This window comes from Ricinus communis, chromosome 2, assembly GCF_019578655.1.
Source record: "Ricinus communis isolate WT05 ecotype wild-type chromosome 2, ASM1957865v1, whole genome shotgun sequence".
Classification (NCBI taxonomy): Eukaryota; Viridiplantae; Streptophyta; class Magnoliopsida; order Malpighiales; family Euphorbiaceae; genus Ricinus; species Ricinus communis.
The window spans coordinates 3,061,668-3,087,598 of record NC_063257.1 but is presented as its reverse complement, the minus strand read 5'-3'; the positions used below and the strand labels follow the sequence as shown (position 1 = coordinate 3,087,598).

General features: G+C 35.1%; 3 protein-coding genes across 12 annotated transcripts; all 3 read right to left on the bottom strand.

Annotated features, from left to right (window-relative positions):
- Positions 1–260: 260 nt before the first annotated feature.
- LOC8278892 (phosphatidate phosphatase PAH2) lies at positions 261–9,110 on the bottom strand. Of its 8 annotated transcripts, none has more exons than XM_015719668.3 (13): positions 8,928–9,110; positions 6,967–8,506; positions 5,078–6,005; positions 4,193–4,773; positions 3,959–4,032; positions 2,885–2,969; positions 2,471–2,557; positions 2,291–2,363; positions 2,054–2,097; positions 1,555–1,683; positions 1,367–1,465; positions 896–1,033; positions 261–533 (listed from the first exon to the last, which is right to left on the bottom strand). In XM_015719668.3, exons 2-12 carry the CDS (start codon positions 8,200–8,202, stop codon positions 977–979), a joined length of 3,393 nt encoding a protein of 1,130 aa, XP_015575154.2. In that variant the 5' UTR covers positions 8,203–8,506; positions 8,928–9,110; the 3' UTR covers positions 261–533; positions 896–976. The 8 variants fall into 8 exon arrangements, with proteins under 8 accessions (XP_015575154.2, XP_002510239.2, XP_015575161.2 ...); XM_002510193.4 differs by having other exon boundaries at positions 6,967–8,375; XM_015719675.2 differs by lacking the exon at positions 8,928–9,110 and adding an exon at positions 8,647–8,717 and having other exon boundaries at positions 261–549.
- A 545-nt stretch (positions 9,111–9,655) lies between these two features.
- Positions 9,656–19,561, bottom strand: LOC8278893 (phosphatidate phosphatase PAH2). 3 transcript variants are annotated; one of them, XM_048370923.1, is made up of 13 exons: positions 19,214–19,561; positions 17,493–18,611; positions 15,763–16,666; positions 14,804–15,381; positions 14,503–14,576; positions 13,885–13,969; positions 13,451–13,537; positions 13,260–13,332; positions 13,008–13,051; positions 12,013–12,141; positions 11,824–11,922; positions 11,372–11,514; positions 9,656–10,431 (listed from the first exon to the last, which is right to left on the bottom strand). In XM_048370923.1, the coding sequence occupies exons 2-12, from the start codon at positions 18,450–18,452 to the stop codon at positions 11,458–11,460; spliced, it is 3,090 nt and encodes a 1,029-aa protein (XP_048226880.1). In that variant the 5' UTR covers positions 18,453–18,611; positions 19,214–19,561; the 3' UTR covers positions 9,656–10,431; positions 11,372–11,457. The 3 variants fall into 3 exon arrangements, with proteins under 3 accessions (XP_048226880.1, XP_015575333.1, XP_015575335.1); XM_015719847.3 differs by lacking the exon at positions 9,656–10,431 and adding an exon at positions 10,707–10,961 and having other exon boundaries at positions 19,214–19,560; XM_015719849.3 differs by lacking the exon at positions 9,656–10,431 and adding an exon at positions 10,707–10,961 and having other exon boundaries at positions 14,804–15,108; positions 19,214–19,560.
- Positions 19,562–24,117: 4,556 nt separating this feature from the next.
- Positions 24,118–25,594, bottom strand: LOC8278894 (BRI1 kinase inhibitor 1). Its single transcript, XM_015718436.3, has one exon. It carries the CDS (start codon positions 25,280–25,282, stop codon positions 24,284–24,286), a length of 999 nt encoding a protein of 332 aa, XP_015573922.1. The 5' UTR covers positions 25,283–25,594; the 3' UTR covers positions 24,118–24,283.
- Positions 25,595–25,931: the final 337 nt, after the last annotated feature.

Below are 25,931 nucleotides of genomic sequence, written 5' to 3'. Positions count from 1 at the left end.
CGACGAGCGCATTATAATTCACCGATTAAACTTGAGACTCAGGGGCAGGAGCACAAAATATAGACCATGGCTTTTGATTACCCGGAGAATTTACTATCAGATTGTATAGTACGCAGAAAATATGAGCACTGCACAGATATATGCACCCAAAATGTGGTTTTAAGCATTTACAGGGATGGAGCATATTGCCTGTGCACCACATAAGCACAATGAATATAAGACCAGATAATCATGATTATCCAGCCAAAACAAGTGTAATCTAAGTATCAACGACAATGAATGATAATTCATTTCAATTAAAAAGGATTATACATTAATGTTTCTCAAGCATGCCTACCTATGAGACATGCTTACATTCAAGAAATAAACGTATGCACTATACAATATTGTACATTTAACTCTTTCTGAAGCAAGAAAAAGGTATAAGGAATCCAACTCCACTACTTCTATAAATTCCTTTCGGTCCATCAGCCAACCCTGCACTGAGATAGTATATGGGGAGACTTCTGCCGCAGGTCTTAGCCACATGCTACCTGTAATTTATCAACACTGTGCATCTATAAAATCTCAGAAAACATAGTTTAATTTAAGCTCCCTCTAAATTTAGTTCCTAAACAAGCCATGTTAGTTAGTATTGTGACTAGGTTAATTTAAAATTCAACCAAAAGAAACCCCCTAATAGTGTCAAGACTGTTAACTAATTATTTCATTCCCTGTTTGATGAAATATCTTTTACCAAATTTGCATGATTCAGTTTCCTGCAATCTTTAAAATGAATCCTGTATCAAATGTCTGCTATGTATGAGGAATAACAGAAAACAGTAACCAAATGAAATAAAAAGTTTAATCCTGAGTTCTTGCAAAACAATATATCTAAAGCTAAAATCAGGAATACCTCCGTAGTTTCAAACAAGCATGGCTAAAACCCATTCTTCTCAGTATTCAGAGGGTTAAGCAATCATCTTCAGTTGCCACCTTAAAAGTCAATATCAGGAGGAGGCAATTTCCAGAAATTCCACGAATTGAAATCCTCCTGTTCCAAATAGTAATATAAGGGATAGGCAATTAGTCACTCCATAGAAGACTTAAATAAATCTGAAAATTCAGAGATAATTTATCAGAGAGAAGATTTAATTTTGTGAAGGTTCAAACTCGTAATGACCAAGAGCTTGGTGTTACAACAAAGGGGTTGGACTTGCATGCATTACAATATTTTTGCTTTCCCACCAATGGGGGACTCTTGGTTTCTAAGAGGATTATGAATTGGGTGTGATGATAGAGCTCTTAGTATATCTTATAGCCATGGCTATACACAAGCTTCAAAAGTTTTACAAGCAAACAGTGCAAAATGGAAAGCAGACAATACCTGCTCAGATGATGTCATGACAGGAAACATCCCATGCACCAGATCATGAAGCGAAGTATAAGATTTTGTGTCAACCCGGCGGTTCACAGCAACCTCACCCTGCAAATGTAAACCATCAGAATGAAATTTTGACAGAAAGTAATAAGGGACTTATTTTGCTTTCCATGAAGCATGAAGCATTGATGTACCTTGGGATTAATGATGAAGATTTTTCCCTTCGGGATTCCAACCTTAAGATAACTTATCTCATCAGTATCTCTATTACCAAAACCAGCATAGAAAGGGCTGCAATCCGGAGGAAACAATGCTTTGATATCCTGGTATTTAGGAGAATTAAAAAGTATAAGAATACACCTGTCTTCAGAAATATGCAAGCGTAACAGTACAAATAATCCTCAGAAATATTTGAGGACTCACAAGGATGTTAATCATCAGACTCATCTCCCTCTCTCTCAACAAAGAATAGAGAGAGAGAGAGAGAGTTCTTAAAGCAATTTTATCAGGAGAGATAGGCTATCAAAGCACTGCAATTGACATTATAAGGAGTAGAAAAGTATACAAAATTAAATTGTTATCAACAGAGAGAAAGACTATTAAGCACTGTGATTGACTTGTATAACTTGCAAGGATATCAGTTTAGAGAAGCATGACATACATTGAGAAAAAGATGAAACGAGGAAAACTAACCTCTAAGCATGCAATCTTGAATTCATGAGGAGCCCTCCTAATGACTGAGAAAACAGGAAAAGTCTTTAGTCCATACATTTTAATTAAGAAACATATATCAACACTAAATTAAAAAAATGCTCACAGCCTTCTCAACGTTTTATTGTTAGGACTAAATGCACAGACTGAAGCCATATACATGCATGGCACAGGCAAAGAAGCACCTATGCATGAAACAATTTGGTAGATGCGTCTTACCTTCACGAAATAGAGAAGGAAAAAGTCCGTCAGGGGATATAACAACAGGACCATCGGGCAAAGCCTTTCCATCCTGTAAAAGGTGAAAGCAAACCTCAATTTGAGAGAAATAAAGGTAACAAAAAGAAACATAAGATTCTGAATTCTCCACATAAAATAGCGTGTTGATAATTAATTCACCTGCTTAAGGTTGACTAGGAATTGTCTAGTAATGTAGGCTTGAGATATTGCCCGTGCACTTAGAAAAAGCAATTGATACCCATTTTCCTGTAACAAATGAGTAACTATTTCAATCCATGCAAGACTCAACAATATTTTCAGTGGTCGCGAGTCCAGTTGCACGCAGCATATAAATACTATTGCATTTTAACAGTCCTATTGAAAGATATTATACATTTCCAAGCACAAGAATAATGATTCCACATGAAGAAATAGACATATGGATCAAAAGTTGAAACCCAATTTGGATAGCGTGGAACAAGCCACAAGAAATTTTCTGATACAAATTCATGAGTGAAAAAATGTAAAGGATTGTGTCAACTAAATTATGAACTCTCAGATACATTCAAACACATCAAATGAGATGCCACAGACCTTAATAGCTGAAAATAAATGTGCAACCCCTGTTTGTGACCAATCTACCCCAACCAAAGGCATGAACTGACCAAGAACATCTGATCTGTAGTAGCAACGTCAAACAAAGGAGTCAGACATTTTCAGGAGAAACCCGCTCCAGGAAACCAAAAGCTAACCAACCATAGAAATGTAAATTTTACTACATCAAGGAAGTATTAATATATGCAAACTGACTCTAATGTAAGTGCGCAAGTGAAAACAGAGATGCACGATAGGTGATCATATAACTCAAACAGAAAAACATTTACTTGCCTGGTGTGAACGCACGATGCATAACAGAGAAACAAATGAACCCCATAAAAGAGGTAAAAAGATGTATTAATATGTAAATGAGCCGAAATCTTAAAAGTTAGATATTAGTGCATATTTGCATGAAACAAAGGAGCATCATTTTAAGGACAGACAGTTGATCAGACTGATAAGTTAATCCATCACATCATTGATGAATTTAAAAATCCTTAGAATCATTAAAAGCTAACATACATCTGATACTACGCTGCTCCCTTCTGTGCAAAATCTTTATATTCCTTATATCCAGAGACAGTAGGAAAAGAGAAGCCACATCTCTTAAAGAGACCAAAAACCACAGCCACAGTTTAAATATTATTTTATCTCAATCAAGTATGCTGGAGTACTTCCCAATCCTTTAAATGGTCATATTTAAAAACCAGGTCTTAATCTAGTGGCAGTCAGCAGATCCTTTCCACCAAATTTGGGTGGCACTGATAATACTTTGGATTGTTTACTAGTCTACAGATAATAAATGTATCTACTTTTTGATGCGGGACCATGTGATTATACATCACATATTAACCATCCAGTTCAGATATGCCCACAAAGTTAACAAATCTACAATCCGTTACAGAAGGAAGTACAACACTTATGATGAAGGTCACTCGTGCATTTTTGCCACCTCATATATAGTGATGCATAAAATTCTGAGAACTGTCAGAGTTTCAACATATAATCGTTTTAAAATAGCATAGGATTTAGAATTCTCTGTCACATTATATTATCTTAAAGAACTCTTACCTTGTTATGGTCCCATCCACATCTGAGATTACTATGCGAGTGTTCCATTTCCACAAATAAATTCTAGCATCAACCTGTTCAGCAACATAATTGTTAGGTAATATCCAGAGAATTCAACTGAAAATACTAAGTGAAAGAGAAAACTTCAAATTACAAAAGAGAAAATAAAACAAAGAAAATTTTATACAAGGGAAAAAGGGTAATTGTCAAGTAATAAATGCAATGCAAAATGACCTTCTGCCTTCCCAGCATTGCAGTGGAGAATGTGAATGTTATCACATTACTACCTTCCTTTAGATTCAAAGATGCAAGCTCTTCAGATGTTGGAGTATTCGCCCTCACAATCTTCTTCAAGGCCTTAGGCTTAACCAGAGTTTTCTCATTATCCATAAGAAGTTTGTTATCTGAAACATTGTCAGCATCAGAGCTCCCAGTCTCAGTTAGTGTTGGCTGTCCAGCCTTCCTAGATCTTGATCTTCTAAAAGAGAAAGGCCAAATTCTCCAGCCTTCACCAGTGGTAACAATGGCACTTGATGGATCCCCTACAAGAGATTTCTGAACTTGGTCAACAGAGATCATGCCTTTTGGTTCAAACATGATTTCACTTCCAAATGTAACCATTCCTAAAACAATAGGAGCAGCTGCATCCCATGGAAAGTAATGGCCACCAATTCTAACAATAAGCCTATCATTCTTCACCACTGTAGGACCTATAGAATTAAATTTATCTATGTCCAGCTTTTCAGCATCAAATGCTTGAGAAGCAGCTTCAGCTCCCATTCCTTCATATAACAGGTGTTTGCAAAGAGATATCTCTGCATAGAGCACAATGCATGTGATTTTCTAGTTGTTTGCTACATAAGGGGAAATTAGATGCCTAAAATAAATGACGAAAACCATTCCTCCACTTAATCGCACAATTAAAAGGAACAATCCAGTAATTTAGAGGGAGCATAATCTTTTAAATGCAGTAACATCACATTCCATTCTTCTTATGAAAACAAATGAGCAAATACGAACTAGACAAGTTTTTGTTTCTGTAAATTAAACACTCAACCTGAAATTATTGCGAACTCGGAAAATAAAAATGGCACAAAACAATTATCCATGTATTCTTACCAACAGCAGGATTCACAACAGCACTTCTAATATCTTCTGAACGATGAGATTCTTCCTTATTGGAGTGCTCCAGTGATGATTGGTTTTCATTATCTGTATCTGAACTTATAAAGCGTGACTCATCTTTGTAATGCAAATTCCAGTCCAAGGACTTGGAGTTTGTGTCCAGTGAATGACTTAAAGGATGTTTAACATCCTCTGTACCCAGATTATCAATGCGTGACCATATATCAGGTAATGATTCTGCCCGCCGTCTAATTTCTGTATCAGCAGTGCTATTAAGTTTAGAAATAGAAATGGGACTTGATGCTACCTTTGAATTGCCTATGCTTATGATATCAGCCAATTGATTTGTTTGGTGGAAGCTCTCTTGAGATGAATTACATTCATCATTCGTACTGAAAGGCCCATTCACTTCATTAGTGCCTGCTGGACAAGATGAGGGACAAGCTTCTTTATTTGAAACTGGACAAGTTGACACATACCCAGTTTCTCTGTATTTCAAGTCATCAAGATCACTGAAGAGGAATTGTTCATCTTCTGAACTCTCCGATACTGGAACACTAACTGCTTTTGTTAGGTCACCATCGCCATTAAGTTGTTCAGCACCAACTGAATTCAAAGAAGGTTGGAGATCCTTCCTACCAATCTTATCACTAACATTTATCTCATTTTGAATTTGATTCACCGAGTTACTAAAACCAGAAATGGTGCTAATGCTATTTGACTCTACTTCAACGAAACCAAGTATAGGATCCACAGTTACGGTTTTGGTATAGGAATCTGACACTGCCAATGGCACCTCAAAGTTCAGTTCATCATGGCCATATCTGGAAGGAGATGGATTGGTTTCCTGATGGTTATTATTGAAACAGTCAATGTGTAACATGTCCAGCTCCACTTTCTCTGCTTGCTGAGTAACTCTATCCTGCATGAAACTTTGACCAGCTCAGCGTCAAAAGAATCAGAAGTTACCAGTGTACATAATTAATGAAAAAGATCAATTACAGTAATCACAAGCCCAGGCAAACTAAAAACCTACTAAAGTTAAAGCTCTGCTTAGCAAAGAAATCTGTGAGCATCAAATTGGGCTCAAGCTAATACAAGCACAGTACTTATACTTGAACTGAACTTAAAGGTTATTCAACTAGACAACAAGCCAAGCTCAAGACTGCCAAGTGGAGATAATAACCGCCCAATCTTCATCATAAAATTCAAAGTCTTTCTAATTTTTCTCTGACTAAATAGCATTGAGCATAACATTAGAAAACAAAATTTACAGGAAAAGAACAGGAACTAAAATAAGACTGCAAAGGTACGAATTAATATTTGAACATATGGCAATTCAATAGCTTGCACAAGGCTATATCTCCCACAGCCACAGGGCCTAACTTGGTAGATAGAGAAGAGGAGTTTGGGCTGTTGCTTGTCTTATACTCATTAGGAAAAAATGATATCAAAATGCTTTGGCTCCATCAGATTGTCCTAAAAAAGCCATTGTACTGAATATGTTCAAGAACATTACTGCCCTTATTGGGTATAATCTCATACAGGATTAACAAATGCACTAGTTATGAGCTAGGTATCCAAGCCCAAAGGTCAAACTTTGTCAACTTGGTTTCTTCTTAATGCTATTGGCCTTGGAACGATTACTATCAAATTGAACTTTTCGCCAAGATGCTCATGCGCCACTGACAAAGAAGTCAATCCATTCAAAAGCCATAGGTGTAATGTCTAATTGTGTCTACAGCAGCCCACCTCCAGTTATATTTATTCAGAGAAGAAGTCGTAATTCATTATTTCTTTTCTAAAAAGTTAAACGAACATATTTTAAAAGGCCCAAATTAGTCAGAAGTTTTTTACAAGTAACCATTTGAGAAAAGAGTTACCTCAGGTATTAACTCAGTAGTCACGTGCAATGCTTTAGCATCGAAATGAAATTCTTCAGGTCCTCCACTAGTGAGGTTTTTTGTTTCTTCAAATTGTTCTTTTGATACATCCAGCCCAACTATAGAGTTTTGAGATTTCTCCTCAGAAATGTCAAACTCTGTTAATGCAACATTTCTTTCATCAGTTACCCATTCATCATTAAACTTCTTGTCAGGATAAATAATCTTGGAGATTATAGCCCCAACATTTTCATCTTGATCAGTATCCTGTAGATTATCTTCAGCAATGTTTCCTGACATTTCAGATATCTCCAGTTTCTCTTCCAAAGCACTTTCATCCATTATGGAAGTCTTAACAATTTGTTTAGTGGTACGTAAACTCGAGAGTTCTACATTAGGTTCCTCCGTAGGAAATTCTTGGTTCTCAAAGCCAGACTGAAAATCATTGTCCATTTGCACATTGCAGGAACCAGTTGCCTCAGCCAATGTGTATTGGTCCACACTGGTTTCAATGGTATCCTGTAATGATAAGCCCAACTGGCTTTGTCCATGATTAGTTGACCTATCCTTGTCCAATTTAGTAACAAATGCATCTGAAGTAGAAAACCTTGAAACATTATCTTTCCTAGGATTACTAGTGTCAAGATTAGTAGACCACTTCACATCCAAGAGATTTGCTGCAATCTCTGCACGCTCTAATGAACTTACTGAACCATCACCTTCATCTTGATAACCATCTTCTTTCATTGACCTCCGTCCAAAAACAAGACCAAATATCCTAGACCTGCGGGAGTTACTCCTAGACACAATCTTCCTATTACTTTCATCAAACTGGTCACCTGCATTGAGCTGACTGTCATCATAATTGCAACTTTTGGACTTCACTGGCCTTATGCTTTTTTGGGATTGCTCATCTGTATCGTCACCAGAAGATGATGAGACAGATTCCCTCTCTTCTCCTTCTACCTCCCTAAGAAAGTAAGCTTGGCCTCTCTGATCAAGATACATGTGGAAATCAGCATCAACTCCATTAACACTAATGTTAACCACCTTCTCTCTTGCCTTCAGAACCCCTTGAAATTTCCCAAACCGAACATACCAAGGTGAGGATTTAAAGCTCCCATCTGGCTGTTCCACAACAATGATATCCACAGCACCACCAAATGGGTGAAAAGGGCCAGAGACAGTGTATACACCTCTGGTTATGTAGCTGCCTAGCCTCCCTACAGCATACATTTTAGGATAACTTGGAATTCTCAGATACCCGAATCACAAATTCTCAAAATCCAATCATAACTTGAGAACCTGAGCTATGAACCCCACAAAATTGTGAGGCTCCATTAGCATAAATCTTGAAGCCACAAATTCGACACTCCCCTAGCCTTTCTAGCAGCTCCAAAATTTCAATTCTGATAAAAACCAGATTAAAGAAAAAAAAAATTCAAAATCAAATTGCAAATTCGATAATCCAGTGGTAACAAATGCTCTTCTTGCACAGTAACATAGAACAAGAATCAGATTACAAGAAGAGAAACACCTCCTGAGGAATTAAAACAGAAATCCAAAACGAACTCATTAGTTGCTAATACCTAACAGCTCAAGTTAAGATACAAAACGAGAAGACAACAAATAAGAAACCAAAGCCAGCTATAAAAAAATTAAAAAAAAAAACTCATTTACCGCAAAATAGATGCACATTTATAAAGACAAACCGAGATAGGAAAAACCCTGAAAGAGTTGGACTCCTAAATATCGAAATCAAAGCAATAAGAAAAGAATGAGTAGTTGGTGCAATAAAAGCATATTCTTTTTTAATTATTCGAATGTGCCCAACTGTAAGAATCATTAATTACCATCACCAGCATATTAAAAGAGACAAAAATAAGGTCTTTTTTTTTAAAATGTTATTTTTGAATTCTACTATTCAACATACAGGCAAAGCAAAGGCAATAGAATCTGACCTGGTAAAGATAATGGCGAAGGGTAATGGAGAGCAACGGCTATCCCGATCTTCATCTACAAATTTAATAAGAAGAGACTAAACTAAAAAAAGAAATGATCAAGATAGAATTTTTATTGTTTCCTTGGAAATGTCGAGAGAGGGAGATTGTGGTCGTTGTTGACACGTAAGCATAGAACGTTTTCCTGATGGGTTTTAAGAGAGAAAGAGAGGGAGTTAGGTGGCGCTGTTTTTATTTTAGGTGGGGCCCACTTAGATATATATATATATCGACTGTATTATCAATATTTTTTAATGGACTTTGTTCTTTTTAATATTTTCAGTTCAGCTGGCATGGCAAAACGCAAATGGATTTTGAGGTTCAAGTTTGGAGTTTTTGACAGAAGTTGCATTCTGTTGAGTTTGATTTTTGTTCTGTTGTGTTACAGTTTCTTTTACGGGCAGCGTAGAAGAAGACGACAGATCCCATGTTTCGATGACACTAACCTCAACTTGCTACATCTGTTTGTCCCGTTACTCTCTGCTTGTAACTGCATGATTGGATTTTTCTTTTTCTTTTTTTTAGTTTTCATGCATGTTGAAGTAAAAACCAGATATTGAGGTAAAAATATGGAAAATTTTGTCGCTTAATCTACTAGAGATTAACAAATAAAAATCTTAACACTTCTTCAAAATGCTTACTATCGTAACCACTGGGATGAAAATAATATCTGAGATTACAAAATCATCGATGTAAAACATTGATGTAAATACAAAATCATTTCAGAGTTGAATAAAACGTAGGTTTTCTCAAAGTTACAAATGTTTGCCACGAAGAACATTTCAAGAGTTTCTTCCAGTAATCGTGAAAACGTCAAACAAGCAATTGCTACGAGGCCATCGTTACACTTGACTCTTGCTTCCTGATGACTATGTTTTGTACTGGTCTGTACACTACACGTGGTGATAACCATGTGAAATTAGTGAAATTCCACTACCTGCAAGTCAACCTCTAATCTCTACTTTAATTTCAAGAAAGATACTTGTATTCGTATTCACAATGTGGATATATTTTTGGAGTAAAGCAGGATAATGGTTTCAAATAAAACATTCTGCAGCACATGCAGATTAAGTACTTTATTCACATTATAATTTTATTTCTTTTGATTTTTAAACAACGAATGAGAACCATTTTCATGTTCACATCAGAGTTGAGCAACTGAATGTATGCCCAAGGATAGGATAAGATAAGATAACACGAGTTGGCTATTATTAACAATAGGATGAATGCCAACTATGTGCTGAAAATACGAGTATCCATTTAACGAACACCATCGCCATTCTTGCAATCTAAATTTGTCTGGTACATCTGCATCCTTTTTTATAACAAACATATGGTACTGTAGATATTCTTTTCCTACAACTGAACAGTACAATAAGTTGGCAGAAAAACGTTGGATCACATAACATTTCCCCAAATCTTAGGCATCGCTACAGATTATGACAGCCAACTTAACTTCCGCTCTCTGCAGTTCAGAAAAAAGAAAAAACATTGTGCTTGATTAACTCGAGTCCATCCTAGGTTTAAGTTATTGGAATGCTTTCTCCTTTTGATATTAAATGGGGTCATACTAAGTCGCCCTGCACACTGATCAATTTACTGAAAAGAGCAGCACAAGAACTTGGAGGGCGAAAAATGGCCATCTGCAAGTTTCTACAGAAGTTTATGGCAGACCAAACGCACAGCGAAGACCAGATCAAACAAACACAAGACTCCTCAGGTAAAAGCTCTGGACCAATGTTGAAGAACAATAATGCTTTTCAAAAATGAAGATTATACATTAATGTTCTAGAGGCATGCCCACTTCCTATGGGAAACACTTGATGCTTATGGGACTAAACGTATCGCTCTATACAATATTGTACACTAAACTGCTTATAATGAATTCAACTGTGTGCAGATCTCTATGAATTCCATTTGGGCCACCAATAGATTAGCCAGCCAATAAAAAAACAGCTGTGGATTTTCTGCCATCAGGTCTTTGTCATACACTACCTGGAATTCACCAGCACAATTATGACTTAATAATGAACACATAGCCAGAATCTGAAAATGCTGACCAAGAGAAAAGGCGATCTCTGAAAGCAGTTTAACCTCTCTCTCACTCATGTCACAGGTTTAAAACAAGAGATTTATACACTCCACTGTAATGCAATTACTAGGAAGCAACTTCTTCCACTGTCAAGACAGTTGAGGAATATTTTAATTCATTATTTTAAGGAATATGTTAAGATGAGCCATATTCCTCTGGACAAACTATACATGGAAAGAATATGCAATTTCTTGTCCTGTCTTGTTCAAAATTGCATTTTACTTGTATGTCAAGTTGTCAAGCAGCTTTTTTTATTGCTGCCTATTTACTTGGTATAAAAAATCAACCTTAAGTAAAAAAAATAAGAAAATACCTGACTAGGTCCAAAACAATCTTGGTCGAAACCCATTGGTCTCGATCTGATTCAGTGGGTTGAGCAAAATCTTCCTGTAGACATCTTCACATATTAATATCAGGAGGTGGCAATTTCCAGAAATTCCATGAATTATAGTCCTCCTGTTGCCAATTAAAGTTGACAAAAGAAAAAGAGAACTAAAAAGTTAATCACTTTAAATAATGTACATTTAAATTTCATCAACAATATGTGCAAGGAAAGATTGGAACATGCAAAGGTTGCATAGGCTTTCAACTCAGGTTGTTAGATTATCTTCATCTGGATACAAACACTACCAAGAATTGACATCCCTGAAACTTGATCAGGTCAAATAAATAATAGAGCTCTATGTTTAAATTATTGTTAAGGCTGTACATAATTGTGCCAGACTTACTACATACATAAAGTGAAAAAGGAGACTAGAGCTTTACCTGCTCAGATGATGTCATGGCAGGAAACATGCCATGCACAAGAGCATGAAGTGAAGTGTATGATCTCGTGTCAACCAGGCGGTTTACGGCAACCTCACCCTGCAAGTTTAAATCACCAAAAGAGAACATTGACATAATTCTATTAATGATGGATGTAGAATGCTTTGCTTCAAGCATGCGGGTCTTTACCTTGGGATTAATAATGAAAATCTTTCCCTTTGGAATTCCAACCTTGAGGTAGCTAATCTCATCGGTATCTCTATTACCAAATCCAGCATAGAAGGGGTTGCAATCAGAAGGAAACAATGCCCTGATATCCTGGTATTCAAAGAATTAAAAACATTCAGCAGCATATTAAAGCTTCAACTGTACTATATTTCCAAAAAAAATTATTCAAAGCGCACACTTGGAAAATAATATTGAGACATCAAAACATCTAAGTTTAATCTATGAGGAAAAAAAACACAACCTCTACACTAGACTTGTTCAAGACACTTGCATATATAACCAGGCCTGGGCATGAGATTTTTCTCCTAGCCTCAGCCCAGGCCTGCTGAATTTAAGGAAATCCAGATTATTCTTTAGGTGGACTTGGGAATGAAGTTATGTTAAGGCCCATCCTGGCCTGCCCATATCATAAAATACAAGTAAATATAATCTTTTAAACACAGGCCAGGTTAGTGTTTAAACAGGTGTACTCTATGCATAAGTATCTAAAATGGAAACATAACACATAGGTTTACACCATGGGGTGACTTGCACTATTTGAAATTGACTTTTTAGTGTGTCTGAGACACAATGGGAATGTCTGGAACCTTGTTAGAGATTTTGTTGGTCTGAAGTGTGAATGATAATAGAAAGGAAACCAAAGTTTAAAAGATTTGCTACTATTTCTGCAGTCATTTGGAGTAATTGGTTGTAAGAAATCTTCATATCCTTAAGAACCAAAGGTCATCCATTAATTTTCTTTTATTAAGGAGTTCTTGACAGAAATGTGGACTGTGTGACAAAGCATTCAAAGTGTCTTTAGATGTTAATAAGAATGATCGTAGGGAGTTACTCTGTCTTTTGCTCTATCATTATGATAGTGTTTTCAGGTTTTTAGTACAACTTTTCCTCCATGTTGCACTCCCTGTCTTTCTAGCCTTGCAAATTTAATCAGAGAGCAAGAGAGGAAAACTAACCTCCAGGCAGGCAATCTTGAATTCATGAGGAGCCCTTCTAATGACTGACAAAAGGGAAAGAATATTTAGTCTAGACATATAATTGAGAAACAAATGTTAGCAGAAAATATATTACATGCTCAGTCTTCATGCAACCATTATTATTGGTATTAGCACAGCATAGGAGACCAACAGAACTAACAAGATGCATGCATGACAAGAAGAAGTAATATTGAACAGATACTAGAAAGCAATGCAATACAAACCAGTTACCTTCACGAAATAGAGAAGGAAAAAGTCCATCAGGGGAAATAACAACAGGACCATCTGGTAAAGCCTTCCCATCCTACAAAGGAGAGAACATAACTTTTTTCTGAGAAAGAAATAAGGAGGTAAAACATAAATTCTGGACTATATCAATCCTGATATATAAAACTCCAAATTAAGTGTTAAGCCTTCATCACCTGCTTAAAGTTAACTAGGAACTGTCTAGTAATATAGGCTTGAGCAATTGCACGAGCACTTAGATAAAGGAATTGATACCCATTATCCTGTAACAAATAAAAACTGATATGATCCGTACAAGATACAATGGCACTTTCACTGGTCACAAGTCAAGTTACACAACATATGGAAAACATATGCCCTCACTCCTAGTAAAAGAACTTAAACATCGTCCATCATAACAATAAAATCTCTGCAGAAGGATATTCCATATGGAAACAAAAAAAAGGGCATGAGTATCAAAGAAGATTTCAATTTAGACTGTATAGAACCTGCCTCCAGAAGTATGCTTCTTTGCAGTAACAAGTAAAAATATGACACATCAACCAAAACATAAGCTTTAAAGTTAAATCAAATGATCCAATCCAAACACATTAAATGAGGTATGACAGACCTTAATAGCTGAAAACAAATGTGCAACTCCAGTTTGTGACCAATCTATCCCAACCAAAGGCATGAACTGGCCAAGAACATCTGATCTGCAATGCCAATGCCAAAGAAAAGAAGTAAAATAAATTTCACCACCTCAATATTTTACATCTTTAAATTTCAACACCCACAACTGTAGGAAATAAGAGACCAAAATTCTTGTGCAGTCCAACAGAAACTCCTCTATTCATTATTTTATTTGATCTAATACAGTAGGCAAGAGTATTTCCCAGTTTATTTTCAAATAAAACCAGGCCTTTCTTAAAAAGCCATGAGATTATTACCATGAAAACCAGTTCGCACCCACAAGTTCTACAAGAATAAATGTAATGCTATTTCTTACTGCAAACTACATATTTAGTGGAAACGTTGAAATTTTATTCGACTAGTACTTTCTGCCATATATCCGCAAGAATACCAAATATCATTTTTATGACACATATTAAATATTTAGGATGGAGCACTCCAGTTTCCATTTCATATGACTTCAATAAGAAAGAATGTAAAAGCTTTAACTTGTAATCATTTAAAACTTCAAAAGCCGAATTACTCCCTTGCATTAGAAAGCTTCAAAAACTCTTACTTTGTTATTGTCCCATCAACATCTGAGATCACAATCCGAGTGTTCCATTTCCACAAAAAAATTCTAGCATCAACCTGTTAAGTAACAGAATTAGAAAGGTGGTGGAAAGAAGAGAGGAGGGGGGTGTGGGGGAAGAAATGATAAGTGAAGGAAACACAGGAAGAAATGATAAGTAAATGAAACGCAGGAAGAATTGATAAGTAAAGGACACACAGGAATCTCATTTACAGGGAAAAAAAGTATATTCATGAGTAATAAATTTAATGACAGGTTATCAATTTAATGACAGATCACAAATAACCTTCTGCCTCCCTAGCACTGACGTGGAGAATGTGAACGTAACCTCATTGCTCCCTTCCCTCAGATTCAAGGATGCCAGCTGTTCAGATGTTGGAGTAACTGCCTTTATCATCTTTTTGGAAACCCTTCCATCAAGCACTTTTCTACTATTATCCACCCCAGCATTGCTCTCTGAAACATTCTCAGCATCAGAACTTCTAGTATCATTTAGGGCAGGTGTGGTCTTCCTGGATCTTGATCTTCTAAAGGGGAAAGGCCAAAGTCTCCAGCTTCCACCAGTGGTAACAATGGTTTCCGATGGATCCCCTACAAGAGATTTCTCAACTTGATCAACAGGTATCATGCCTTTGGGTTCAAATATGTTTTCACTTGCAAATGCTACCATTCCTAAAACAATAGGAGCAGCTGTATCCCACGGGAAGTAACGGCCGCCAATTCTAACAACAAGCTTATCACTCTTCACAACTGCAGGGCCTATCGATGTAAATTTATCTATATCCAGCTTTTGAGCAGCAAATGCTTGAGAAGCAGCTTCAGCTCCCATTCCTTCATATAATAAGTGTTTGCAAAGAGATATCTCTGCGTACAGCATAATGCATGTGACTTTCTATTGGTTGCTGCATGAAAAGCACTTAAACAACCATGACAATTGATAAATTTAAGCATTGCTCCCTTATGTTTTTAATTGCATTCAAGAGAATAACCAACTATATAAAAATACAATCATTTTTAAACTGGAAAAAGATACATACATTTTATACTTCCTACAACAGAAAATGTCAAGAATAATGTTGTGTGATAAAAAATAACTTTTATGGATGAAGCAAGACTATATGCTTACTTTGAGAACCAATGACTCGTTTAAGTTGAAATTCGGAATAGACAACATATATGCTTACCAACCTGAATGAATGAAGATCCAAAAACAAAATTACAGAAGAAAAATCTAAGTACTCTTACCAACAGCAGGATTGCTGATACCATCTTTGTTATCTTCTGAATGAAGAGTATCTCCGTCTTTGGAATAAGCCTGCAATGGAGTATCATTTCCTGTATCTGCATTTGTAGACTGTGGCTCATTCTTTTGTTGCATATTCCACTCCAAGGATTTAGAATTCAAGTCTAATGAATGGCTCAGAGAACAACTGAGATCATCTTCATCCAGATTATCAAAGTTAGACCATAAATTGGGCAATGATTCTACCAGCCGCTCAACTTCTGCACTAGCAACACTTTGATGTTTAGGAATTCGGATGGGACTCGATATTAACTTGGGATTTTCTGTCACGTTTCCAAAATCACTCAATCCATTCTTTTGAACACATTTATGTGAAGGGGAATAAGATTCATCATTCATATGGACTGGCTCAATAATTATGCTAGTCCCTTCTGCACATGATGAAGGATGATTGTTGTTATCATCAGCATCTGGAAAATCTGATTCACCCTGAGCTTCTCTGGGTTCAAAGTCATCTATATCACTGAAGAAGAATTGTTCTTCCTCCGAACTCTCCGATTCTGGACTACGACTAGTTTTTGTAAGGCCACAATCTCCATTAAGTTGTTCTGAATCGTCTCTGGTAATTTCATTCCCAATGTTCACCTCATCTTGAATCTGATCAACTGAGTTGCTAGAACTGGACATGGAGCTAATGGCCTTTGGCTCTATTTCAACTGAATCAAGTGCAGGGTTAACACAGATCATTTCAGTAAAGGGTGATATTGTTACTGGCACTTCAATGTTTGCTTCATCATGGCCATTTAAGGAAGAAGAGGATGGAAATGTTTGCTGAGGATAAATATCATGAGATTCAATGTATCTTCTCTTCAGCCCAATATTCTCAGCTTGCTTGTTAACTGTGTCCTGAACGAAACCTCTACCACTTCAGTGCAACAAAATCAGAAATTATCAAATATTTATCAGTTAAAGAACTTAAATAATCTATAGTTTATCCAAGCCAAGCTGAACACTTGTAGAGCTCAGCAAAGAAATTCAGGAGCATGGGCTAGGCTAGCATACAAGCATGGCCATGTGTACCTAAGGTCAGATTGGGCGCTTCGAGTATTCAGCAAGCTGTCAAGCCAAGATTGGCACTGTATCAGGGATACAGGATTTAGCTCCATAGGTAGAACCTCAAAACTTTTTTATATTTTTCTTGCTAAAGACAAGGAACAAATATTAAAAGAAATTGGCAAGGCAAATATAACTCATGAACCTGTTTGGCAACATAGAACCTGGAAAAAGCCATTAGTTACACATCCCACAGGCCTAACCTTTCAGAAGGATTCTTATTTGAAAGGATAGAAGCTCGGGCTCTTTGTTTTCTTTCCAAGCGAGAGAACTCTCACATAAAAGAAGAAAGACTTTATATCTCAGTGCTTTGATTCATTGAATCCTCATTAACACAACATAGAAGTCGTTCAACAATCAGAAGAACGTTATAAAGATCATCTAGCAGAAGACTGCCAGATAATGCACCAAGTGCAAGATGGCCTCACTAGTCCACAAAATGAACCTCACATATCTTAAATTCGGATCATCTTCTTTATTAGCTCATCAAATGATCTCAAGCTTGCATGTTTACATGTAAAAACTGGTTGAAACCTCCAGCTGAGTCACTCATAAAACAATGAACTAGCAGGACAGCATTTATAGCCTATCATTAATAAAAATAGTGCAGAACATTTACCTCAACTACTGGTTCAGCTGTTGCATGAAATGTTTGAGCACATAAATGGACTTCCTCAGATCCTCCACTAGCTATGTACAATCTCTTGGATGTCTCGCAAATTAAGGAAGATTCAACCCTATGGGATCTATTCTCCTCCTCAGAAGCACTACAACCTGGCAATACAACATCCATCTCATCAGAAGTCTCTTTTTCATCCAAGTTCTTCCCAGGACATCTTTCAAACGTGTCTTTAATTTGTGAATCAGAACAAGTGACCTTGGTGCCATCATCTTGGTGAGCAACCTGTATACTAGCTTCATCAACGTTTGTTGAAATTTCAGATATCTCTACCAGTTTTTCTTCCAAACCATTCCCATCTAACATGAAAGTTTCGACAAGGTCAGCTGCAATCTCTGCACGCTCCAATGAACTTATCCTCGCTATGTCAGTACCATCACCTGCCTTTAGATGACCATCCCCCTCCACTGACCTCCGTCCAAAAATAAGTCCAGATATCCTTGACCGACGGGAATTATTCCTAGCCACAATCTTCCCATTACTTGCATCAAGCTGATCACCTGAACTTTTACTAACATCATAATCGCAACTTTTGGACTTCATTGGTCTGCTACTTTTCTGGGACTGCTCATCCATCTCATCACCTGAAGATGATGAATAGGATAATGAGTCCCCTTCTTCTCCTTCTAACTCCCTGAGAAAGTAAGCTTCTCCTCTTGGGTCAAGAATCATGTCAAAGTTTGTCTCAATTCCATTAACAGAAATGGTAACTACCTTCTCTCTTGCCTTCAGAACACCTTGAAATTTCCCAAACCGAACATACCAAGGAGAGGACTTGAAGCTCCCATCTGGTTGTTCCACCACAATAATATCCACAGCTCCACCAAAAGGGTGAAAGGGGCCAGAGACAGTGTACACACCCCGGGTGATGTAGCTTCCTAGCCTCTCTACAGCATACATCTTATTACACTTGAATTTCTCAGGTTATTACCCCAATCTCAAAATTTAATCATAACTTAAGAACCAAAATTGAGAACCCCACAAGTTTGCGAGGCCCTATTAGTATGAAAAGAATTGGGAAAACCTCCTAGATCTTCCAATATCTACAAAAGTTCAATTCTGATACAACCACCAGATACAACAATTTAATAATCCAGTTGACAACTCAAATACGAGCAGTTCAACATTTCATGAATATCTTGAAAGTATTTATGTAATGTTAGCAACAACATTTTATAATGAAATATTACACACAAGTTTCAACCCATTTGGAACAAGTCATGAAAACAAAAAATTCACCATCTTTAAATAGTTATTGCATTTAATTCCTCACTAATATAAAAACTTGCAGTGAGCAATCAAATTGATATTATCACTAAACTACAAAGAAGAGGAAGCAGACATCCTAGTTTTAATTCCTAAAAATGTAAAGCATCCAATCTTGAGGCAATAGATTGTTTATCCGCTTTCTCAACACATCTCCTCTTAATGACACAGCATTTTGTAATAAATTAATTTTATAGTTACAATTACAATACATATGATATGATCTCTTCCCAATTTGTTCCTCAGATCATATTAAACCAAACTTAAGATCAAAAAAGAATAAATCTTGGATCAAATTAATAAAGAAAAATGAATAATCATAACTCAAGTCAAGTAAACCAATTAATAAAATCATAACTCGATGAAAATTAGAAATAAATAAAGAAAGGCATTACCTTCCAAATCTTGTCTACTTCTACAACAACCGATATGAAGAAGACAATGCCTGAAAAACGACGTCGTCAATGAAGGATTGACGGAAACGGGAACGCCGGGGGGGACAGATAGTAATTCGTTATTATTAATTAAAAGGATAAAAGAATTGATATTAAATGAGCCTTGGAAAGATCGAAGCTGTCGTTGGGAACAGGAACAGCAGTTGCGATGATGGACAGTATTTTGTATTGTACAACAAATTACATGAAGTATTCGAATATCACCACCGCCTGCATTTATTCATGAAAATTTTAGAAAGAAAAAAAGAACAACAAATCCATGTCTTTTTTCTTTTTTCCTTTTTATGGATAATCACACGATGGCTTTGCTAATTGCCAGCTCAGCAAATTAAAAGGAAAAGTCAGCGATTTCTTTCGGAAAATCAATTTTCTTGTTTCTTTTTGAACTGACATCAATTTTCTTATTTCAAAGCAAATTATTTTCCTGCATTAAGTATTTATTATAAAGGAATTTTCTTAATTAAAAAATGTTAAAGAAAAATCAATGAAATTTAAATTTGAAAAGAAACGTTAAAGTGTCTCTTATCTCTAGATTTTTTTTATAGAATAATAAATAGTCATTAATAAAGAGAAAACTAACAGAAATTTAAATGAGATTCATAACTGGAATTAATAAGCATTACATTTACACGTAATCCTTGAAAACTTATGGAGCTACCGCTGCCACAATTTCAATGTGACTAGCTTAGAATAGTCCTCATGGTATCCGTGTCTACTTTTCCATCTTTGCACACTTGGGAAACAAAAATAGCTAAATAACACAGAATAATTGAAACTTTTAAATACTGATTATTTAAAATTAATATAAAAATTATTCATCTCGGTACATATACTAATAAAAATAATACAATATTTAATTATATTATCTACAAAATTTTATCTTTTTTTTAAACTAAATTTGTATAATTTTACTTTCAAACTCCATCTCACTAAAAAGATATTTTATTTATATTTATAAACGTATAATTCTTTTCACTTTTAGACAATATAAAATTTTATTAAAATATTTTAAAAATATTTTTTATATATTTCTATTGAACTATAAATAAATAAGAGATTATTAAATTTATTTGAAAATATATATATTGTGTTTTAATAATATTTTTATTTATTTTTAACTAATATATTATTAATAAAATAATAAAAATAAATAGAAAGAGAAAATACCTCTAGAAAAGAGGTAGAAAAAAGTACAAAAAATATTAGTAAAATATAATAATAATATTATAAAACTTTTTATATCATAAATTCTTCATATTTAATTTTGGATGGGTTGGGTGGAGTTAAATCAGAGTAAGCGACCCGTTCAAGGAATCAACAAAATTTAGTCCGATACTGATGGGTCGGTTTCTACAGAACTGTTGGTCGAATAGAAAGGAACATCTGAAGTTGACCGGTCAAATTTCTAGAGGTCATTAGTCTTTCTTAAGCCGACGTGTCGTTTAACCAAGAGGTATAAATGAACCTAGCTTCTAGAGCCTGAGGGGGCATATTCCAGATATCTGTATGCGTCAGATGTGGACTTTCTACAGCTATGGTTAAGGACAAACTTCTAGGCCCAATGACTGCATACTAATGGGCCTGCCGATGCTCATACGAGTGGCCGTATTTTCGGCCAGGTTAGAGAGACTTTAAACTATTGAATTTTTTACAATATTTTTTTGAAACACATATTTTCATAAATTAATTATAATACGTGCCATAAAAAAATATGTAATATCATTTAATTTATAAATATCAATATAAAATAAAAATAATAAAGATCTATCTCATTTGACTAGTTTTTATAATAATAGAAATTAAATAATATCATTTATGTATATTTTTGATATTTTCATTTAACAAAATTTTAAAATAAAAAATCATATAAATAGTACATAAAACGCATTGCATAAAATTTCTTCAAGATTATTATCACATGGATCCATATAACATATGCTAGTCATAAAGTTTAATGGTATATTTAGTGAAATTTATAAAAAAAAATTATTTTTAAAAAAATATAAAAAGAATAAATAATAAAATTAAAAAAATATATATTAATGTTATGAAATATATTGATTTACTAATGTGGAATTCATTTAGAAATTCTTTCTATCTTATTATTAGAATTTAGTTTAGTTATATTCAATTCAGCACAAATTTAATTATATAAAATACTAAATTATTTTTCACTCCATTTAACATAAAAATTTTAAATCCGAAAATAAATCTTATAAATTTTATGAATGGCAATTAAATACTATCTAACACATTAAAATACAATTCATTATTTTAAGACGTATTAGAAAAACAACTTTAATTGAGGATGACTTTAGTGTATTGTCTTTACTTTAAAACCAGAAATTCATAATGTAGAAATGACGTAATGCAATGAACAATGAACCAATTATCTATCATTTCTCTTTAATTCATTAAAGGAAGGAGAATTAGAGGGAGTATTATATTTTCCAATAGCGCCAGCTCGTATTTGAAAACATGCCAGGCTCCAAAGTGACTTGTCCCTGCGATGTGTCCTAACGACCATATGCTGACCTAAATATATTATCCTACATTTTTCAATTGAGTTTTTATTTTTATGGTCAGATGTCAAAAGACTTGATTTTCAAAAGATCTAATCAATTTAATTTATTGCTAATTGTGCCCGTGATTTGATTTTATTTAAAATTAAAACATTGTTAAATAAAATATAACATAATTTTTGTTATTTTATTAATTTGAAATTTAAGAGTTTCTACTAAACCTATAAGACCCTTCTTTGTTTTCATTTAAGCCAAGTGGATTTATAAATTTTAATTCTTATATTATTCATTTACTTTGACATTTTGAAGTTACAGGATACAGAGACGAATGTCGCAAAGGGGGATGTCGAATGCAAAATGAATCATTTGGAGTCCTCTCAAGCAAAAAGAAGCTATCCTTTCTTTTCTTTTTTTCCTTTCTTTTTTCTTTTTCCTGTTGCAGACACAATGGAGGTGTATGAACATATATATTTATATATAAAGTAATGTGGTTGGCATGATTGTTTATTATTAGCTATAATGATGAAAGTTTCTCTTTCTCGTTGAGCCCAGAAGCCATTGTTCTTTTGTGGGGTGTTCTCTTGGTGGGCTAAAAAGGGAAACTCTTGGTGCTCAAACTTTCATGCTCATGATCATAATCAGCAAGTGAATCTCCTTTTAATGCATTTTTCTATCTTTACCCCTGTGTTTGTAGCAATAGCAGCCAAAAGGTTGAATCAGAGGATAATAGTAATGCTTTTCATAGTCAGCAGTCAGCACACACTTGTGAGTAGTTAATGCAGATGATGTCTTCTTAAATATGGTGAAGAAAAGGAATTGATTGAAATGAACATGAACATGAAGAAATTGACATATATGCCATCATATTGTTAGTTTTTATACTATAGTTTATGTTTTTTCTTAAGAAAAGAAAGTGTAATAGCAATTGCATGTGAGTGGGGTTCGATCTTGGGTTGGATAGGTTTGATTTGAACAAGAATCATAAGAGAAGATGGTGTTAGTCATATGATAGGAAAGATAGGGAGGCACTCATTAGTCACATGCATACATCATTCTAACGTGTAATAATGGTGCCTTTTATAGTTAAATAAGGGGATCATCTTTGATTTTTATGTTCAATCAAAGTCTTTATAATTATTCCAAACTCTCTTCTTCCACATTATTAATATAATTTGTTGTACTTGGTACTTCTTTTAGGTTTCTCTGAATTCTTCAAACCCCATCAAACTTATTAGACCCACAAACCTTCGAGACCCAATGAATACAATTTCTTGTCATTGCACCTACCTCTTTGATTTACGACCAAAATTGATCCTGCATTTTTTTCTTTTTGCTTTGCCTTTTTCTAGTGGGACTGTGGGACTCCATACTGGTACGCCTTTTTTATTATTTTTTTTCCTCAATTCTCTTTTTCTCTTCTCAACGTTTACCTAAATTAATTTTAAACAACGGTGATGCCTAATCTAACTCTATTTTTAAAATGGTCTCGTGAATTAATATGTATGTTCTTAATTAAGGAAAGTAAACAACGTAGATTTTATTAGATTTTGGCCTAAAGAGTTTGGCCATTGTAGCAACTAATTGAGCAATGGACCTACTTGATTCCTGCAACAGTAGTAATGTTTTGTGATCCTAGCTCAACGGGTTAGGCTTTTCTTATAATATGGTTAGGCATAATGATATGATCATAAGCATGCGTTAGGAGATGCCTCCAAAAAGAGGCACTTCTCATGAAATTTAAGTTCAAAACTATATATATATATGTAATAGATATATAGAGAAAAAGAAAAAGAAGAAAAAGGATTAGCTTAATAATGTACTTGGTAAAAAAGAAAAATATCACAGTTCATTCGTTAAAGGATGGATAGCTCGTTCAATAAAAAAAGAAAAATTTTATTTGGGCCTTAATCTATAAACATTTTCATGTTATTTCAATCTCTTGGAGTACTAAATAATGCTTAAAAATGGAATAGTTTTTCTCTGTTGTATATAGTATGGACTTCGTACGGCAATTTGAATTAGACATTCTTTTGAATGCTTGTGACATTTCGAAATGCAGAGCAATTCAAATTCATTATTGATGTATTCGAGAGACAGGATTATACGGAGAAACAAAACTGGAAATCGTACAATCAGCTGGTCGAAAATGATATGATGGCCTCTTGTATACATGAGTGTGGAAGGAAACAAAATAGGCTCATTGCAATGACTTCTATAGAAGACAATGGAGAAAGTCACATACTTGCAGGAATTTTTAATTCTGATTTAAGAATTTAAATGTCAAAACCACAGTAATTCCTAAGAAGGCATTCTGGATGAAGCTACTAAAACAATTCTCAAAAAGCCACCTTAGTTTATAAGAATCTCAAACTCATTTCATACATTTTTGAGGATATATATACCACTTTATACACAAGTGTACAGCAAATAATAATAGAAGGATTTTGAAGATGAAAATTTTGGAAAATTCAAATCTAACCATTACGTATTAGCATTTGATCTTCTCTTCAGCGGCAATAGAATTCTTGCAGTGAGCAATTGCTGCTTGAATTGCAGCCTGCAATTCCTCCATAGTACTATCGCTAGTAGAAGAAGGTATGGATGCAGTTGCTACAAGAAGGCCACTGTTAGTTGGAGATGTTCTCATGGAAGCTGGTGCAGAGTATTCTCCTCTTCTTCCTCGCAATTCTTGCTTATTTTTCCAGCTTAAATTGCCTGAAAATGAATAGGGTTGCCTATGGAATTGGAGCTTTTCTCTCCTTCCTTTGAAGAACAATAATGGCCTAACCATCCTGACATATCTTTTTAGTACTTGACTTACTTCAAATCTCAGCTTTTTCTTTTGCTTGTCTTTGTCTTCTTTGTCTCTAACTTCACACCCTTTTCGCCACCCGAATAAAGAGAAAGACTTTGGTTTGCTGCTGCTGCTGCTTCTGGCCTTCCTGTCATCACCATTGTTATTGGTTCTAATATTGCTATTGCTAATATTATCTTTGACGTCGCTGCTGCTATTGCCACGGCTACAGGTTGAGTTGTTGTTGCTCTTGATGGGTTTGTGATCGTCCAATAATTCCCTGATGGGGAGGGTAAAGCTATCCAAGGAATTCGTAGAAGTGCGCGGAGAGACAGGAAGGTGAGAGAGGAGATGGAGAGGAAGCAAATGGCCATGAAAGAAAATGTCATCGGCAGGAGACAAATCAATAGCAAAAGAAGGAGGGGTATTCTTGGCTGCTTTGTTATTATTACTACCATCAGGAACTGGTGCAGAAGAAGAATGGAGAGAGATAGTGAATGAGAATTCATGAGAAGGAGAAGAAGAAGCTGAAGGTGGTGAAGTTGTGGCAACAGGGGATGATGTATAGGGTACCTGCTGCTGCTGCTTTGTTGCTGCTGGAATAATGTCTTCTTTTCCTTCTTTTTTTAACTTCTCTTCTTCATGTTTATATACAACTTTCTCTTTGATATTACTGTGTTGTTTGGTCTCCATAATTCGCAGGAATTATACTAGAAAGACTAATAATAGGATCTGTTTCTGTATCTGCAACTCTTTCTTTCACCTTTTCTTCTTTAATTGTTTTGGGCCTACAGATTTTGCCAAACCTTAAGAAAATAGGGAGGATAAGGGTATCAAGAAGCTGTGGAGAGAGAAAAGAAAGAAAAGTTAGAGAGAGAGAGAGAGAGAGCTTGTCAATCTAGAGTTGGGTTTAAAATGGATTTAGTATAAAAGTTGCAACCCATAACTTGCTTATCTTTTTTGCATTATTCTTGCTTGCTTGGTATAGAGAAAAAGGGTGTGGTGACCTATGGCCATGGCACTAAAAGATGAGATGATACATTTAGCATTTTTAGCATTATGTGTTGAAGATTGGTGGGTCCTTGTCAAAATCTAACAGCTATTACAAATTGCTGATTTAGGGAATGAAAAATCACAAACCTCCAAACTTGCCTGCACAAGGTAGATTAGATTGGCAAGGACATAATATTAGTTATGGCCAAGTGTCTTAGCATTCAAGTTTTTTCTTTTCTCTCTTTTTAGGCTAAATGTGAATGTCGAGAGAAGAAGTCATGTTCTTGTGCACACCTATAAATTCTGCACCTATTTCAAGAGGAATCTTTAGTTATCTTTATATAACTAA